Raw genomic sequence first — 18,599 nt, forward strand, 5'->3', positions numbered from 1 at the left:
CCACTCCAACGCGGCATCTCCACATTCTGAAAAATGGGGAACAAGCTCCTCCCACTCATTGAAACATCACCCCGACAAAGATGACAAACGCGCATGCGCCCTGATGCACATCCAATAAAGATGACGGCTGTTAACTCGAGCTGAATATGAGGATCTGCAGCTGGGTCCCGTAAACTTTCCGAGGTTTGCGATTCCACAGTTTTACACAACGTTTGCGCTTACCCCCGCGATCTCTCGCTTCTTCCACATTGTGAAACGCCTATTACCAATTTCGGATCTAAAGACACAGTCCTTCTCAATCGCCATTACCCACACTGCGCATGCTTCAATCACAGCGGGCCCCGCCCCTCGTTTACTCCGATTGGTTGGATGACCAGCCGGTCTCGGTGGGTCCTGCAGTCCCGTCCCTCCTTTTCTTATTGGCCCGGAGCTGCCGTCAATCACACGGGCATTGTGACGGTTCCAGATGGTGAGAGCTGCCACAGGCTCAGGCTGACTCGCTGGTTGTCCAACAAGAACAGTAAGAGTCTCACTGTCGCACTTCAAGATGGCGGTCGAGCTGCAGAGACGCTGCATTGAGCTTCAAAGCCTGCCATCGGCGGTTGGAGTTTGCGGAATGGAGGGAGGAGGGCAGCTGGATATTCTGCTGGAAGCGGCAGGTCGGATTGGGGCCAGGGTTGGAATTCTGACTGACGACCCGCCGCCTGCAGCCCGGGGTAGGTTGCTGCTGTTCCTGGAGTTTCTGGGGGTTTGACCCCCTTGGACACCCCTTGGACGGCTGGGATAGACTCTGGGACTTTCCAGCCTTTTACTGACTGTTGCCTACTTTGGAGCGACCCTGCCCGCTGCCATTGGAGGACTTTGAGGACATGTTGCTTTTTGTGAGTTTCGGCTAAGCCTCTTGGGCCGAAGGTCACGACATGGAATGTGTAATTTGATGAACGTTTTTGGATTTTATGGTGTACTGATACTGAGCTTTTGTGATGGATTTTGTTTTATTTTCGAGTCTAGGACATACAATTCATTTTTCCTTTTCCTTGGAATGTTCTTTAATACTGTTGTTTATAATGTTAAACTAATGTTAAACTGCTCTGCCTCCGAATGGTCCTGTGCCTTTGGGCGGGGTCCATGAAGGGGGGGACCCTCTCTCTGCCGTACCCGGATCTGGCTCTCTCCGGTGGTCTGTGCTCCTAGCGAGACGGAGCCTTTCCTCCGGTGTGTCGACTGCCGGGCGGGGTGGAGGGGGGGTGGGTGAGTGAGCGGGGAATGGACTAGCTGCTTTCTGGCAAGCGGCTTAGCACGGTTGTTACAAGTTTTGACTGAGAACCCCTTGGGTAACAGGGGGTGATTACACACCTTTCTGGGTGGTTTCTTGTGTTTAGTGGGTGTTTTCGACATGATACTGGTTATTGTTGTATGACTGTACTGTTGTTGAATTGTTTTAGTGTTGTAAGACCAGGTTGGTTTACTATTGTTTGCTCTGTTGCGTTGTTGGACCGCCCAGTTTACCAATGGCCCCTTGCCGGTTGAGTGGGTTTCCACAGTTCCATGATTGAGAGCACCTCTCTCCTCTACCAGGCCCGGATGTGACTCTTTCCGGCGGTCTGTGCTCCTTGCGGAGCGAGCCTTTATAGAATTATAGAATCCCTACAGTGCTGAAGGAGGCCATTTGGCCCATCGAGTCTGCACCGACCCTCTGAAAGATCATCCTACCGTGACCAATCCCCCACAGTAACCCCGTAATCCCACCCAGGGATACTTTAGCACAGCCAATCCACCGAACCTGCACATCTTTGGACTGTGGGAGGAAATCTTCGCAGCCACGGGAAGAATGTGCAAAGTCCACACAGACAGTGACCCAAGGTCAGAATCGAACCCAGGTATCTGGTGCTTGAGGCGACAGTGCGAACTACCGAGCCACCCCCGTAACTCTGTCATGATTAGACAATAACCTGCCTGTTATTCCAATTCTGGTGTACGTTACTCTGCCATTGTTATTCTTGTAAGAAGTCTTACAACACCAGATTAAAGTCCAACAGGTTTGTTTCAAACACTAGCTTTCAGAGCACTGCTCCTTCCTCAGGTGAATGAAGAGGTATGTTCCAGAAACATTAGACAGATTCAAAGATGCTTAGAATGCGAGCATTTGCAGGTAATTAAGTCTTTACAGATCCAGAGGGAGGGGTAACCCCAGGTTAAAGAGGTGTGAATTGTCTCAAGCCAGGACAGTTGCCTTGTCCAATCCCAATTCAACGCCGGCATCTCCACATCATGACTATTGTTATTAGACAATAACCTATCTGATATTCCAATTCTGGTGTTTTTACTCTGTTACTGTTATCATTAGACAATAATAGGGCAAGATGCAAGGTAGCAATGATATTTTGAAGTTTCTGTGTTGCAATGAGTGTCACTGGGAGGTGTGTGATAAAATAGGAATGGAAACATCATGACAAAGGGTGGCACGGTGGCAGTGGTTAGCACTACTGCCTCACGGTGCTGAGGACCCAGGTTCAATCCCGGCCCCGGGTCACTGCCATGAGGAGTTTGCACATTCTCCCCGTGTTTCCGTGGGTCTCACCCCCACAACCCAAAGATGTGCAGGCTAGGTGGATTGGCCACTCTTTTGAGGTCCACCAACAAAATAAAACAAAGGAAACAAACTTAGGGACAAAGCAAAAAGGGCCGCTCCAGTTAGGGGCACTGCCCGAACATAACAGAGATCAGCAGGAACTTAAAAACATCTAATGAGAGTGCATTTAAAGGGGTCAATAAAGCACCCCAACCCCTGCGGTGCCCACCGGGCATGGAAGGCTTTGATGGTGCCCATGGACACTGTAGCTCCCTTTCTAGGGACACCCAGCTGCGAATGTAGCCACGGAAAAGGGGCAAACAGTCTGGTCGGATGACCCCCTAGGTCGCCCACTGCCTGGACCTATAACTGACGTGCTTGGCCAGGCCCAGAAGCAGGTTCACAAGGAGGGAGATGGCGCTGGTTCGCAAGGTCTTCGGCCCTAGTAGGACTCAGCAAAAACACAGTCCGTGCTCCCACCCTGGAACGACCACCCAATGGAATCCACCTCCTACGTGCTGGTGTGTGGGGTCTTCAGTCCGGGAGGGGGCTCAGCAAACACACTGGCCATTCGAACCCCCTGTCCCGGGACAAGCACAGTGGATAGAATAAGGAAGGTTTTATCCTTGCTGAAGGCAGATGTTGTCAGTTGGAAAGACTGGGTCGGGCCCTCAACCCGGGAGGGGGCCAGCAACAAGCAGTCCAAAGGGCTTTACTCCCACCTTGTTGTTGAAGTTGCCTCATTGTTGTTGTCCTTCTCTTCTTCCTTCTCTCCCCTCTCCTTCCTCCAGACAGCTCAGCAGCAACCAGCACTGAAAACGGGCAGCAAACTGAGCAACTGCAGCAGCAACAGAGAGAGAGTCCAGGGTAGACGTTCCATTCTCCCCCCTTGTTGCCAGTCCCAGGATTACTTTTTAAAAAAAAGTTAGAGTACCCAATTCATTTTTTACAGTGAAGGGGCAATTTAGCGTGGCCAATCCACCTACCCTGCACATCTTTGGGTTGTGGGGGTGAAACCCACGCAAACACGGGGAGACTGTGCAAACTCCACACGGACAGTGACCCAGAGCCAGGATCGAACCTGGGACCTCGGTGCCGTGAGACAGCAGTGCTCATGTCCCAGGATTATTTAATGCGGGTTATACTTGCTTTGGAGGCAGTTCAGTGAAGTTTCATTCGTCTGATTCCTGGGATGGGAGAGTTTGTTTAATGGAGCAAGATTGAGCCTGTTTGGTCTGAACCCGATGGAGTTTAGAAGAATGAGAGGTGATCTTATTGAAACATCTAAGATTCTGAGGGGTTTTGCTGAAAGAATAGATTCCCACATGGGGATTCAAGAACTAAGGGGGACAGTTTAAAGATAAGAGTTCTCCAATTTGACACTGAGATAAGGAGAAATGTCTTCTCTCAAGTGGGTCATCAGTCTGTGGATAAAAGCAAATTACTGCAGATGCTGGAATCTGAAACAAAAACAGAAAATACTGGACAATCTCAGCAGGTCTGACAGTATCTGTGAGAGAAAAGGAACCTAACGTTTTGAGTTTGGATGACTCTTTGTCAAAGCTGAGTTTGTGGAATTCTCTTTCCCAGAGAGTAGTGGCGCTGGGTCACTGAATATACTCAAAGCTAAGTTAGTATTTTTTTATCGACGAGTGAGTCAAAGGTTTTTGGGAGAAGGCAGGAAAATGTAATTTGGATCTGCCATGCCTTTATTGAATGGTGAGTCAGTCGGCAGCATGGCCTGTCCCTGCTGCTAATTCTGATGTTATTATTCTTCTGTTCTTCGGATTGCCACACACGTCGGTAGCACCTCCCCCCTCTGGAGGGGCCTGTCAATCATCGAGACAATGATTTTCTCTCCTGGTCCCCGGGATCCTGAAACATTGCCCGTGACGTCATCAAGATGGCCCCTCAGCCACTCCGCTCAACAAAGATGGCGGACGTAGATCTGCGCTCCGCAGCTACAAACGCGGATTTTTCAGAGTCTTATTCCGGCCTTGTGACCAGCAGGGGGTGTTTGTGAAGCCTTCACTCCCTCCCCTCCCGGCTCCATTCCTCCCTCCGCCTCACCGAGTCTCTCCGCCCGAAACAGCCGTTCCCGCACTCGCAGACGTCCGAGCAAGTGACACTGCGCATGCTCTGATACAGCCCAGCATTGCGTCTGCGCAGTGGGCTCCTGTGGAGTGAATCGGGCACATTCACAGCCGCAGGGAATGTTGGGTAATCACCGCACCAATGAAACTGCAGTCAATACAAAATAACTTGGTTACCAATTTCTAAAAATAATCAGAAAAATTATTGTCAATGGGTATTCCGCTGATCTCCATTTCTCAAAATGATTAAATGCTGCTCTCCCGTGGAACAATGCAGAACTTAAGGTTTTTTTTTCCCAATGGGCCCTTCCTCTCTCCTCCCCAGAAGATACAAACTCTTGTTGGGTTCAATTCCAGAATCAGTCATTCTTCCATCTTGCTCGTGATACTGAATGTTGAGTGTTTTCTGAAATGATCCAGCACAGATGGAAGTCACTCGGCACACGGTAGCATTGTGGATAGCACAATTGCTTCACAGCTCCAGGGTCCCAGGTTCGATTCCGGCTTGGGTCACTGTCTGTGCGGAGTCTGCACATCCTCCCCGTGTGTGCGTGGGTTTCCTCCGGGTGCTCCGGTTTCCTCCCACAGTCCAAAGATGTGCAGGTTAGGTGGATTGGCCATGATAAATTGCCCTTAGTGTTGGGTTGGGTTATGGGGATAGGGTGGAGGTGTTGACCTTGGGTAGGGTGCTCTTTCCAAGAGCTGGTGCAGACTTGATGGGCCGAATGGCCTCCTGCACTGTAAATTCTATGAAAAAAAAAATTCTATGACATCGTATCTGTACTGATTCTGTACAAGAGCTACCACTTTTCTGGTTAAATTCCATTTGCCACTGTTCTGCCCACATGACCAGCCCATCTGTTTCATCCTGTAATTTAAGGCTTTTCTTCTCGCCAGTTATCACACCAACAATTTTCCATCTGCAAACTTATTGATCATATCACCAAGCTTCATGTATTTCAAGTTCTCTATTTTATATATAATTACTATTGGTGGCTGAGGATGCACCAGGATCTCCAACAGCACCTCAACCTGTATTTCTTTCCTGTGAGACAATCGAGATTTAATAGCTCTGGAGAAACAATGCTGAAAAAGCTGATGTTCTGGCCAAGGCTAATAACTGCGTGCTGCCTTCTCGGTCTCTGAATTTACTCGACTCCTGTTCACTCCCCACTTATGTAATAAGCATTGACCATAATGACTGGCAAGAGTTTGCTGCCAATCAGTCACTATCATGACAACGTGCGCATCAAACAGCATCATTAGGGCGGCATGGTAGCACAGTGGTTAGCACTGTTGCTTCACAGCACCAGGGTCCCGGATTCAATTCCCGCTTGGGTCACTGCCTGTGTAGAATCTGCACGTTTTCCCCGAAAGAGGTGCTTGTTAGGTGAATTGAACATTCACGTGAACAGGTGCTGGAGTGTGGCGACTAGGAGATTTTCACAGTAACTTCATTGCAGTGTTAATGTAAGCCTACTTATGACAATAAAGATTATTATTTTTTTTTTATTGATGTTCTTGCAAAATATTGACCTGCTTTAATTTAATTGATAATTACTTTCATAATGGAGGTGTCACTGTGAAGAATGTGTCAGTCAGTGAGGATTAATCAGCATTTTCTAATTGGAGATGTTAATCAGAGGAAGCGTTCAGACACTGAATTGTAGAGTTTTTTTACAAAAACAATTTAGGACTGAAGTAAAAATTCATAATTTTATTGTTCACCAGTTTCTTTGGGAGTTCTTAAATTGAAGGATAAGATCACAGATGATGATTTCAAAAGGGACCCTGCCTTCACAAAAACCAACATATATCTTGGAAGATTAAACTCCAGCCAGTTAATGTTCAGAGGAAAGTAAATAATAATCTTTATTGTCACATAGAGGCTTACATTAACACGGCAATGAAGTTACTGTGAAATGCCCCTCGTCGCCACATTTTGGGGCCTGTTCGGGTACACTGAGAGAGAATTCAGAATGTCCAAATTGCCAACAGCATGTCTTTCGGGACTTGTGGAAGGAAATCGAAGCATCCGGAGGAAACCCACACAGACACAGGGAGAACGTGCAGACTCCGCACAGACAGTGACCCAAGCCGGGAATCGAACCTGGGACCCTGGCGCTGTGAAGCATTCAGGAGCATTAAGGTTCAGATAGGATAATACCACTAGGAAAGATAGAGAAATAACAGAAATATTAAATAATTACTTGGCATCATTGTTTCCCAAGGAGATAGAACAGGTCAACAGGACATTGAATGATGAGGTGATTATTGATTACACTAATCAAACTCCAAGGGGATAAAGCCCCTGATCTGAATGGATTACATCCACGTTTTTTTAAAGATTCTAGGGGAGAGACATTACTGCTCATATTTAATAATTCATTAAAAATGCTCAGTTCTAAAAGATTGGCAGCTCAGTAATGTAATTCCTATATTTTAAATGGTGGACAGAACATGCCCAGGAAATTATGAAACAATTAGCTTCACATTGGTAAATAATTGAATCCTGAGTAAAGGAGGGAATTTTTAAAATCTGGAAAAGATAAACATAACAATGAATAGTCAATATGGATTTCAAATGGGAAAACCTTGTCTGACCAAAGTTATGTGTTTTGCTGCTTGTGCGTGTGCTGCTTATCATTAGGTGTAAGCAACCTTCCTCCCCAATGTGGTTGCTGAGAATTCCATTGATTTGAATGGTACGATTAGTGTCAGAGAGTTTTTCCAGGAGTGAAAGAGGCGCTTTAACCCATCGTGTCTCCTCCAGCCATCAAGCACCTATTCACTCTAATCCCATTTTCCAGCACTTAGTCCATAGCCTTCCATGCAATGACATTTCAAATGCTCATCTAAATACTTCTTAAATGTTGTGAAGTTTATATTCTCTACCACACTTTCAGGCAGTGAGTTCCAGATTCCCACCACCCTCTGGGTGAAAACGTGTTTCTTCGCATCTCCTATAAACCTCCTGCCATTACCTGAAATCTATGCCCCTGCTTATTGACCCCTCCGGTAAGGGCAAAGTTTCCTCCTATGCCCATTGGTTATTGACTCTTCCACTCAGGGGAAAGGTTCCTTCCTATTCACCCCATCTATTCACCACTAATTCACTGAATAATTTTATATACCTCAATCAGGACCCGCTCAACCATCTCTGCTCCAAGGAAAACAATCCCAGCCGATCCAGTCTCTCTTGTTAGCTGAAATACTGCAGCCCAGGCCATCCTGGTGAATCTACTCTGCATCCTCTCAAGTGCAATCACTTCCTTCCAGAACTGCGCACACTACTCCAGCTGTGGTCTAACCAGCATGTTTTACAGCTCCATTATAACTTCCCTGCTCCTATATTCTATGCCTCAGTTAATAAAGGCAAGTATTCCATATTCCTTTTTAATCCCCCTATCTACCTGTCCTCCTGTCTTCAGGGACCTATGGATATGCCTACCAAGGTCCCTCTGATCCTCTAGGGTCCTACCATTAATTGTTTATTCTCTTGCCTTGTTTGCAGATTCTTTACCCAGCGTGAAACCGCAGGCTGACGGTGTGCTGTGTAAAACCTAACATTCCACAGACCCCACTTTCCTGCAACAACATGAAGAATCTGTTTAAAGCCACAAACAGAAAGGTCCAGTTTTCTTCTGGAGTTGAGACAAATCAGTTTTCAAAATGATGCCGAGTTTCAGCCAATGAGGGAGATCCGCGTCCAGCCCCGCCCCTCGTTCACTCTGATTGGTTGGAGGACCAGCCGTTCCCGCTCGGTCCTCCACTCCCGCCCCCTATTCCAATTGGCCCGGAGCTGCCGTCAATCACTCCCCGGACACGACGAGTTGGAGTATGCGCAGTGCGTGGTGTAGATCCGGTTGTTTGGAAATTCTCAGTCGATCTGATACCGCCGGGTAAATCATGAGGGAGGGATGGAGCCGGCGCATGTGTCGGGCGGCTTAATAAAAACCCCGTCCAACCCCCGATTCCGAAGCTGAACTGGTGAAAGCTGCTCGGGCTTTTCCCCGACACAGGCCCGGGTGGACGAAGTGTGGGACTGGGCGCATGCGTAGGGAGCGAGCCCCCTCTATTCCTGGACATGAGCCGCACTGCGCAGGCCTACATCACAATGCGCGGGGAGTGATTGACGGCAGCTCCGGCTCAATAGGAAGAGGGGGCGGGACTGGAGGACCGAGAGGGAGTGGATGATCCTCCAACCAATCGGACTGAATGAGGGCGGGTGGGACTTCGAATGAAGCATGCGCAGTGCGGGTAATGGCGATGGAGAGATGATTTTATCTCGGATCCACAATGAATAAGAGGAATATTGTGCAACGCAGGGAGCGATAGGTCTGGCTGGTGGGTGTAAAAGTTTTTTAAACATGTTGTGCAAGCCCATACCCGGAAATACTACTTCCTAGTTCCCCCATTTCACGGAGCGGGACCGAGAGGGTCCAGTGATCGGTTCAGAACGACCGCCATCTTTACTCGGGACAATGAGCAGTAGAGCGCATGTGCGGCCGCCATGTTTGTTGGGAGCAATATTTTCAATTATTGGGAGAAGCTTATTCCACATTGCTCAGAATGGAGACAACCTGGCCAGCAAACTGCATTAGCCTTTGTCCTGGGTACTTGACCTCCCATTGCCCCGGTTTTCACAGACCCAAATATCTAATTGTTGATCAGAGTAGCAAGAGAAGGAAAGAAACAAGCAAATTCTGCTCCATGGGGATCCCACGAACTAAACAGATGTCTGCCCCATGTGTGGCTCTGTTCAATCACATGGAGACCCATGTCAGAAAAACACAACCCTTTGGGTGGCAGGGTGGTGCAGTGGTTAGCACTGTTGCCTATGGCGCTGAGGATGTGGGATCGATGCCATCCCCGGGTCACTGTGTGGAGTTTGCACATTCTTCCCGTGTCTGATGGGTCTCACCTCCACAACCAAAAGATGTTCAGGGTAGGTGGATTGGCCATGCTAAAATTGCCCCTTAATTGGAAAAATAAATTGGGTACTCTAAAATTATTTTTTTCAGAAGAAAATCTTTTCCTACAGACAGAACAGACAAACATTTCTTCCACATTCACAGGCCAATGATATTCAAATCCTAATGAATGGAGTGACTGTTAAATCTTGATGTGAAGTTTGATTTGTGTTTCCATCTGTAAATCCTCCCCTTGTAATATCCTGAAAAAGAAGTTTATAAAAGTCATCACTAGGGGCAGGCACGGTGGCTCAGTCGTTAGTCAAGGATCCGGGTTTGATCCCGGCCCTGGGTCACTGTCCGTAAGGAGTTTGCACATTCTCCCTGTGTCTGTGTGGGACTCACCGCCACAATCCAAAAAGATGTGAAGGGTCGGTGAATTGGCCTCGCTAAATTTTTTTAAATTAAAAATAAACAAATGCCATCACTGTCAATCCAGGATAGAAATTCTGAACAGACAATTCTTGTTTCTCTGGAACATTTTTCCCCGTCCCACACACACTCCCTCCTCCTGGGGCTGAAATCCAAACCCATCTCACCATCTGCACCATTTCATTCCTCCACTCCCAGTTTTCTCCCTCCCTCTCCTCTGCCTGGGTTCAGTTCTCCAGCTCCTGTCTGCAGACTGACAATAAAACCAATGGGTCTTATTGGGGGTTTGGGGCCTCCAGCGGGTGTTTGTGAATCCTCCCCGCCCACCTGCCAGGGTTTCCTTGCCAGAGATCAGAGTCCTCATTGATGATTTGAGCCGAAACTTGAACCACATTAATTGGGGGGGGAAATATTTTCATGTAGGTTCGCGGCTCCACAAAGTGTTTCCAACTCCTCCCACCCATCGCCTTAACAGGTTGACGCATTTATTTGTCTGACAAAAAGAATGGTCTCTGCCCACACCATGGTTAGCACTGCTGCCTCACGGTGCCAAGGACCCGTGTTTGATCACAGCCCTGGGTCACTGTCCGTGTGGAGTTTGCACATTCTTCCCGTGTTTGCGTACGTCTCACATCCACAACCCAAAGATGTGCAGGGTAGGTGGATTGGCCAAGCTAAATTACACATTAATTGGAGAAAAGAAAATTGGTCACTCGAAATTTATTTCAAAAAAGGATTGTCTTGTTTCTTTTTTTAAATATAAATTTAGAGTGCCCAATTCATTTTTTTACAATTAGTGGGCAATTTAGCATGGCCAATCCACCTACCCTGCACTTTTGGGTTGTGGGGGTGAAACCCACGCAAACACGGGGAGAATGTGCCAACTCCACACGGACAGTGACCCAGAACCGAGATCGAACCTGAGACCTCGGCGCCATGAGGCAGCAATGCTAACCACTGCGCCACCGTGCTGCCCGATTGTCTCTTTCCTGATGTTCACAATTAAAGGGGTGGGTTCCCCAGGAGATGGCTGACATTTCAGGGGACAGTAAATTAATAATGGACAGAGATATGGCTCGTGTTGTTACATGGTACAGATTAGATATATTATTTACCGTTCTGTAATAAAGTAAACGTATTATTATTTCTCGCCTTGTAATATAAGACTGTAACTCCGTTATAGATTTCCAGTCATCGCTTCCCTCAGAGGGTTGTTAGTCTTTGGATTTCTCTTCCACAGGGACCAGTTGTATCTGGGGGTCATTGAATATATTGAAGCACAAGTTTGACAGATATTTTATTGAAAATGGATTAAGGGTTATGGGGAACAGGTAGGAAAATAGAGAGAAAACTGAGATGAGGGATTTCTTCACTCGAGGATGTGGTGAAGCTTTGGAATTCTCTACCCCAGAGGAATATACAGCCTCAGTCATCAGGTATGTTCAAGACAAATATTGACAGGTTTCTAGATATTGAAGATATCGAGGGATATGGGGATTGTGTGGGAAAATGGTGCTGAGGTAGATCGGTCAAGGATCTCATTGAATATTTGAGCAGACTCAGTGGGCCGAATGGCCTACTCTTGCTCCTATTCTAATCTCTGTGATCTGGTCAGGAAGCAGTGAGCTGAGCTTGGATCCGTCAATCAACATGAATCGGCACCATCAGGAGAATTGGGAGGGTGAATATTAGATACAGCAGAGTGAGAATGGAGGGAGATTGTGTGCGATGGAGATTTACAGACTTTGGAGAACAAGATGTTAGGAATGGACTTTCCAATTAAATACTAATTTGATGTCAATTATCCAGTAGAAGCCACTGATACATAAAGGGGTTACAGGTGGCACTATTTGTTCATAGAGATTTGTGTGTGAAGTGGGATCAAAGAAATAAAGGTGTTTGTGGAGAAGCAGAGCTCTTGCCTCCTTTATTCCACAGCAACGGGCAGCACGGTAACACAAGTGGATAGCACTGTGGCTTCACAGTGCCAGGGTCCCAGGTTCGATTCCCCGCTGGGTCACTGTCTGCGCGGAGTCTGCACGTTCTCCCCGTGTCTGCGTGGGTTTCCTCCCACAGTCCAAAGACGTGCAGGTTAGGTGGATTGGTCATGCTAAATTTCCCTTAGTGTCCAAAAGGGGTAGGAGGGGTTATTGAGTTCTGGGGATAGCGAGAAGTGAGGGCTTAAGTGGGTCGGTGCAGACTCATGTTCTAACCAAGAAGCTTGAACAAAAGAGAGGAAATAATGTTCCATAGAAACTAGAATTGTCTGCTCCGAATTTCTGTCCTGTACCAACAATGATTATTTGTATAAATTATTTTTAAAGGATATTGGAAGAGGAGGAATTGCAGACAGCAGTCTCAAACATCACATCAAACTCATGACAAACTCAAACAATTCCTTCTGATCTGAATATCATCGTGCTCTGAATATCATCGGCGAGAAGGAGAAATGTTTGTCCGATCTGTCGGCTTCAAAAGATTTTAAACGTGAGTGTGACTGGAAAAGCACCGAGACCCACACAACACACACCTGAGTGAGAGTGTTCCAGTGAACTGACTGTGGAAACATCAGTGTGACTGGAAAAGCACCGAGACCCACACAACACACACTCGAGTGAGAGAGTTCTAATGAACTGACTGTGGAAAGAGCTTCAACTATTACACAGCCTGAAAAAACATCGCACCATTCCCAGTCAGGAGAGACAGTACACATTTTCTGTGTGTAGACAAGGCTTCGACTGATTGTCCCTTCTCGAGGGACACGAGGATCCCAAAACATGGAGAAACCGTGGAAATGTGGGGACTGTGGGAAGGGATACGGATTTCCATCTGAGCTGGAGACTCATCGACGCATTCACACTGGGGAGAGGCCGTTCACCTGCTCTCACTGTGAGAAGTGTTTCACTCGGTTATCCACCCTGCAGGCACACGAGCGAGTTCACACTGGGGAGAGGCCATTCACCTGTTCTCAGTGTGGGAAGGCATTCAGTGATTCAGCCACCCTGCAGAGACACCAGCGAGTTCATACTGGCGAGAAACCATTCACCTGCTCCCTCTGTGGGAATGGATTCGCACAGTTATCCACCCTCCAGACACACCAGCGAGTTCACACTGGGGAGAGGCCATTCACCTGCTCTCAGTGTGGGAAGGCATTCAGTGATTCAGCCACCCTGCAGAGACACCAGCGAGTTCACACTGGGGAGAGGCCATTCACTTGCTCCCTCTGTGGGAATGGATTCACACAGTTATCCACCCTGCTGTCACACCAGCGAGTTCACACCAAGGAGAGGCCATTCACCTGCTCTCAGTGTGGGAAGGGATTCATTAATTCGTCCAACCTGCGGACACACCAGCGAGTTCACACTGGGGAGAAACCATTTAACTGCTCCATCTGTGGGAATGGATTCACACAGTTATCCAGTCTGCAGAAACACCAGCGGGTTCACACTGGGGAGAAGCCATTCACCTGCTCTCAGTGTGGGAAGGGATTCAGTAATCCGTCCAACCTGCGGACACACCAGCGAGTTCACTCTGGGGAGAGGCCATTCACCTGCTCTCAGTGTGGGAAGGGATTTGTTAATTCGTCCAACCTGCTGAAACACGAGCGAGTTCACACTGGGGAGAAACCATTTATCTGCTCCCTTTGTGGGAATGGATTCACACAGTTATCCAGTCTGCAGACACACCAGCGAGTTCACACTGGGGAGAGGTCATTCAACTGCTCTTAGTGTGGGAAGGGATTACATAGAAACATAGAAAATAGGAGCAGGAAGAGACCATTCAGCCCTTCGCGCCTGCTCTGCCATTCATTCAGATCATGGCTTATCATCCAACTCCATAGACTAATCCCGCTTTCCTCTCCATATCCTTTGATCCCCTTCGCCCTCAGTGCTATATCTAACTGCTTCTTGAAAACAAATAATGTATTGGCCTCAACTATTTCATGTGGTAACAAATCCCACAGGCTCACCACTTTCTGGTTGAAGAAATTACTCCTCATCTCTGTCTAAATGGTCTACCCCGTAACCTCAGACTGCGATCTCTGTATACTCCCACCATCGGGAATATCTTTCCTGCATCTACCCTGTCAAGTCCTGTTAGAATATTATAGGTTTCTATGAGATCCCCCATTCTTCTGAACTCCAGCGAATAGAATCCTAACTGATTCAATCTCTCATATGTCAGTCCCACCATCCCAGGAATCAATCTGGTAAACCTTCTCTGCACTCCCTCTAGAGCAAGAACATCCTTCCTCAGATAAGGAGACCAAAACTGCACACACTATTCTAGATGTGGCCTCGCCAAAGCCCTGTATAATTGCAGCAAGATATCCCTGCTCATGTACTCGAATCCGCTCGCAATGAAGGCTAGCATATCATTTGCCTTCTTTACCGCCTGCTGTACTGCATGCTTACCTTCAGTGACCGGTGTACGAGGATACCAAAGTCTCATTGCACATTCCCCTCTTAATTTATGGCCATTCAGCTAATAGTCTGTCTCCTTGTTTTTGCTACGAAAGTGAATAACCTCGCATTTCTCCAAATTATACTGTATCTGCCGTTCATTTGTCCACTCACCCAACTTGAGCAAATCACACTGAAGGATCTCTGCATCCTCCTCACAGCTGACCCACCCATGCAACTTGCTGGCATCTGCAAATTTGGAGATATTGCATGTTGTTCCCTCATCTAAATCGTTAATATATTAGGTGTGCAGTGGTTAGCACTGCTGCCTCACAGAGCTGAGGACTAGGGTTCAATCCGTGTCACTGTCTGTGTGGAGACAAGTTCTCCCCGTTTCTGCGTGAGTCTCACCCCCATAACCCAAAGATGTGCAGGGGAAGTGAATTGGCCACGCTAAATTGCACCTTAATTGGAAAAAAATAATTGGGTGCTTTAAATTTTTTTGTAAATCATTAATATATCTTGTGAATATCTGGGGCCCGAGCACCGATCCCTGCGGTACCCCACTAGTCACTGCCTGCCAATTTGAAAAAGACCCATTAATTCCTACTCTTTGTTTCCTGTCTGCCAACCAATTTTCTACCTATCTCAACACACTACCCCTAATCCCATGTGCTTTAATTGTACACGCTAATCTCTGATGCAGGACTTTGTCAAAAGCCATCTGAAAATCCAAATATACCTCATCCACTGGCTCCCCCTCATCAACTCTACCAGTTACACCCTTGAAGAATTCCAGTAGATTTGTCAAGCATGATTTCCCCTTCATAATTCCATGCTGATTCTGTCCGATCCTGCCACTAGTTTCAAACTGCTTTGCTATAAAATCTTTGATAATGGATTCTGTAATTTTGCTGTGTCAGGCTTACTAGTCTATAATTCCCTGTTTTCTCTCTATCTCGCTTTTTAAATCGTGGAGTTACGTAAGTCACCCTCCAATCTGCAGGAACTGTTCCAGAGTCTATAGAATCCTGGAAGATGACCACCAATGCAGCCACTATTTCTAGAGCCACCTCCTTAAGTACTTTGGGATGCAGATTATCAGGCCCTGGGGATTTATCAGCCTTCAATCCCATCAATTTCCCCAACACTATTTCTCTGCTAATATTGATCTCTTTCAGTTCCTCCCTCTCACTAAATCCTGCGTTCCCCAACATTTCTCGTATCTGATTTGTGCCCTCATTTGTGAAAACAGAACCAAATTATGTATTTATTGTCAGCCATTTCTTTGTCCCCTATTGTGGAGGAAGCCGGTCTGTCCATTGCCCCGTTCTGTCCCCGAATCCCTGTAGGTTTATTTCAGTGCCCATTCAATTTCATGTTGAAATCCTTCCCTCATTTCTGCATCTCCCACCCTCGTAGGCAGTAGGTTCCAGGTTGTTACCACTCATTTTACATGTACACAAGGCTCCGAGAGCACAGAGGAGTCTATTTGGTGATCCATTTAATCTCATTGTTCCACCTTTTTTTTTAAAGAATACATCAAATTCCCTTTTGGAAGTTACAGTCCAATGAGATTTCAGCACCATTTATAAACTGCATTCCAAGTCACAACAACATAATTGTGCATATGGTGTGTCTGGGGTTTCACAGAGTATTCAAAGTGGTGTAAACAACGTTATTACACAAAATTAAGACTCAATCTTTATCAATGATTTTGGTAAGGAAATCGAGTGTAATATATCCGAGTTTGTGGACAATTAGAACAAATGTACATTTCTATAAAACCTCTCACTAACACTGGACCCCCTAAAGTGTCTTAAAGCCAATGGAGTACTTTTGAAACATATTCACTGTTGTAATGTAGGAAGCTGTAAGTGCGCATGTGTGCTCACATTTAGTTCTAAAATTGCTATTTTCATAGTGCATTCATTGTCATTAGTAACAAGGTCAAGGAAGCCCTTTTATACCTCTAACATGTGGCTTCTTGCAGCCATTTCACCTTCTGTATCTTTACTATATTAACTATGTATTGACTTCGTAGCAAAAAACGATAATTAAATTAATGATTGTTCAGTAGGAACGTTGATTATCATTAATGAATTGGTGTATTGAGTAATTATATTGTAAAGACTAGATCTTTATTTCAAAAAATAACACCATCGCCCAAAATGTTTCCAGAAACTGCAGAGCTATCAGAATTTGTTTGAAAAAATAAATTACTTTATAATTTTGAGAAGTTGTAAGACATCATATTCTGCCAAGCCTATGTGGGCTAGGCAGTGGCATAATGGTATTGTTACTGAGCTCGTAATCCAGAGACCCAGGTTACGACAGATATTGAAATTGAATAAAAGTCTCAAATTAAAAGTCTAGTGTAAAAAGCCGTCTGGTTCACGAATGTCCTTCAGGAAATCTGCTCTCCTTACGTGGCCTGGCCTACACGTGACTCCAGATCCACAGCAATGTTGTGGTTGATTTGTACGTGCCCTCTGAAATAGCCTCACAAGACACGCAGTTCAAGGGCAATTGGAATGAGCAGTAAATGCTGCCCAGCCAGTGATGCCCACCTCCCATGAATGAATAATTTTTAAGGCGGCTCATTGTTCAATTTGAAGACGAGTAAGAAACTGTCTCTTTGAATGGATTTGATTTATTGTCACGTGTACCGAGGTACAGTGAAAAGTATTGTTCCGTGTACAGTCCAGACAGCTCGTTCCATACATGAAAAAACAGGACATACGATAAATACACAATGTAAATACATAGACACAGACACCGGGTGAAGCATACAGAGTGTCGTACTACTCAGTAGATAAAGTGTATCTTGTATCAATCAAATGTATTAATTAAATATTACTGTATCAATTAGATATGAGTCTGTAACAGATGAGAAATACGTAGTGATCCTTTAATTAAGCTACAATTAATGAAACAATAATGAATCAGTAGTTATAGTAAATGTCTTGAATTTTATTTGTTGTAAAAATGTAAAAGCTTCATTGCTCTGTATATAAAGAATGTGCAATGAGGATAAATGTACCGGCAAGAGGGACCTTCCCACTCTGATTAGCCTCAACATTTGAAACTGTATGAATAAGGAATTGTACAGAATCCGGTAAAGGGATAGTATGAAACAGTTCAATTGTATTCCTGTCAAAGGTAATGAGAGAAGGTGGTGTCTGTAATTAAAGATCCAATTGAATTAAACTAGAGCCCAATTGACCAATGGTCATGTTACCACAGGCCCAACGCTGACATGAGGTAATGGTCACTTTGGGGATAAAAGTCGATGTTCCGAAGGACTTCCTTGCTGGCAAAGTAGTGAGACTCCCGAGGCTGAGTTCCAAGGAAATTACTGTCAAAGAAGGAGCCAGGGAGGGTTACGCTTCTAAAGACTGATCACCTGCATGAAGGTGTAAGCGTCAATGTCGTCAAGTCATTTAGTAAACCTTTTCTTTCAATAAACTCCTTTTTACATTTACTGTCCAGAATTCTGCCTTTTCTTTAATTGGTTAAAATTCTCGTCCGAAACAAAGCAAATTTATTAAATGGTAAGTTGGGAGTGGCTGAAATCAATGAAGGATCAGATAACACAAATCTTCAATTTAAAACATGCACTTCCGTAGTGCCTTTCATAACCACAACATATCCCAAAGGGCTTCTGAAGTGCCGTCACTGTTATGGGAAATGCAGCAGCAAATGTATACACAGCAAGATCCCACATACAGCAATGTGACAATGAGCAGATGATCGGATTTTGGTGACGTTGATTGAGGGATAAATATTTGTCGACACCTGGATAACTCCCGAATTATTCTTCACAATAGTGGCCACGGGAACTTTTACAGGACCTGAGAGGAATAGACAGGACTTCAGTTGAACATTTTGAATGAAGGAAACACCAACAGTGCAGCACCCCCTCAGTGCTGACCCGCTGACAGGGCAGCACTCCCTCAGTGCTGACCCTCTGACAGTGCAGCACTCCCTCAGTGCTGACCCTCTGACAGTGCAGCACTTCCTCAGTGCTGACCCTCTGACAGTGCAGCACTCCCTCAGTGCTGACCCTCTGACAGTGCAGCACTTCCTCAGTGCTGACCCTCTGACAGTGCAGCACTCTCTCAGTGCTGACCCTCTGACAGTGCAGCACTTCCTCAGTGCTGACCCTCTGACAGTGCAGCACTCC

General features: G+C 46.1%; 3 protein-coding genes across 10 annotated transcripts in view; 1 reads left to right on the forward strand and 2 right to left on the reverse strand.

Moving 5' to 3' along the window:
* Nucleotides 1-306, reverse strand: part of LOC140421368 (uncharacterized) — a 55,074-nt gene extending 54,768 nt beyond the window's left edge. The window contains exon 1 of the mRNA XM_072506033.1: nt 223-306. Within this exon, the coding sequence (XP_072362134.1) occupies nt 223-306 (84 nt within the window). The remainder of the gene's footprint in view (nt 1-222) is intronic.
* LOC140421833 (uncharacterized) overlaps nt 1-17,897 on the forward strand; it is a 51,969-nt gene extending 34,072 nt beyond the window's left edge. For 3 of the 5 annotated variants that reach the window (XM_072506802.1, XM_072506803.1, XM_072506804.1), the window contains one exon: nt 12,335-17,897. In XM_072506802.1, coding sequence (XP_072362903.1) covers nt 12,788-13,738 — 951 coding nt within the window. In that variant the 5' untranslated portion in view covers nt 12,335-12,787 and the 3' untranslated portion in view covers nt 13,739-17,897. Of the gene's footprint in view, nt 1-8,202; nt 9,013-10,861; nt 11,447-12,334 lie in introns of those variants that run through there. The other 2 variants (XM_072506800.1, XM_072506801.1) reach the window with 2 other exon arrangements.
* Nucleotides 6,397-18,599, reverse strand: part of LOC140421843 (uncharacterized) — a 56,884-nt gene continuing 44,681 nt past the window's right edge. For 3 of the 4 annotated variants that reach the window (XR_011947120.1, XR_011947117.1, XR_011947121.1), the window contains one exon: nt 17,047-18,267. The gene's annotated coding sequence lies outside the window, so the exon portion shown is untranslated. Of the gene's footprint in view, nt 6,835-17,046; nt 18,268-18,599 lie in introns of those variants that run through there. The other variant, XR_011947119.1, reaches the window with a different exon arrangement.

Source organism: Scyliorhinus torazame, chromosome 5, assembly GCF_047496885.1.
Source record: "Scyliorhinus torazame isolate Kashiwa2021f chromosome 5, sScyTor2.1, whole genome shotgun sequence".
Lineage (NCBI taxonomy): Eukaryota > Metazoa > Chordata > Chondrichthyes > Carcharhiniformes > Scyliorhinidae > Scyliorhinus > Scyliorhinus torazame.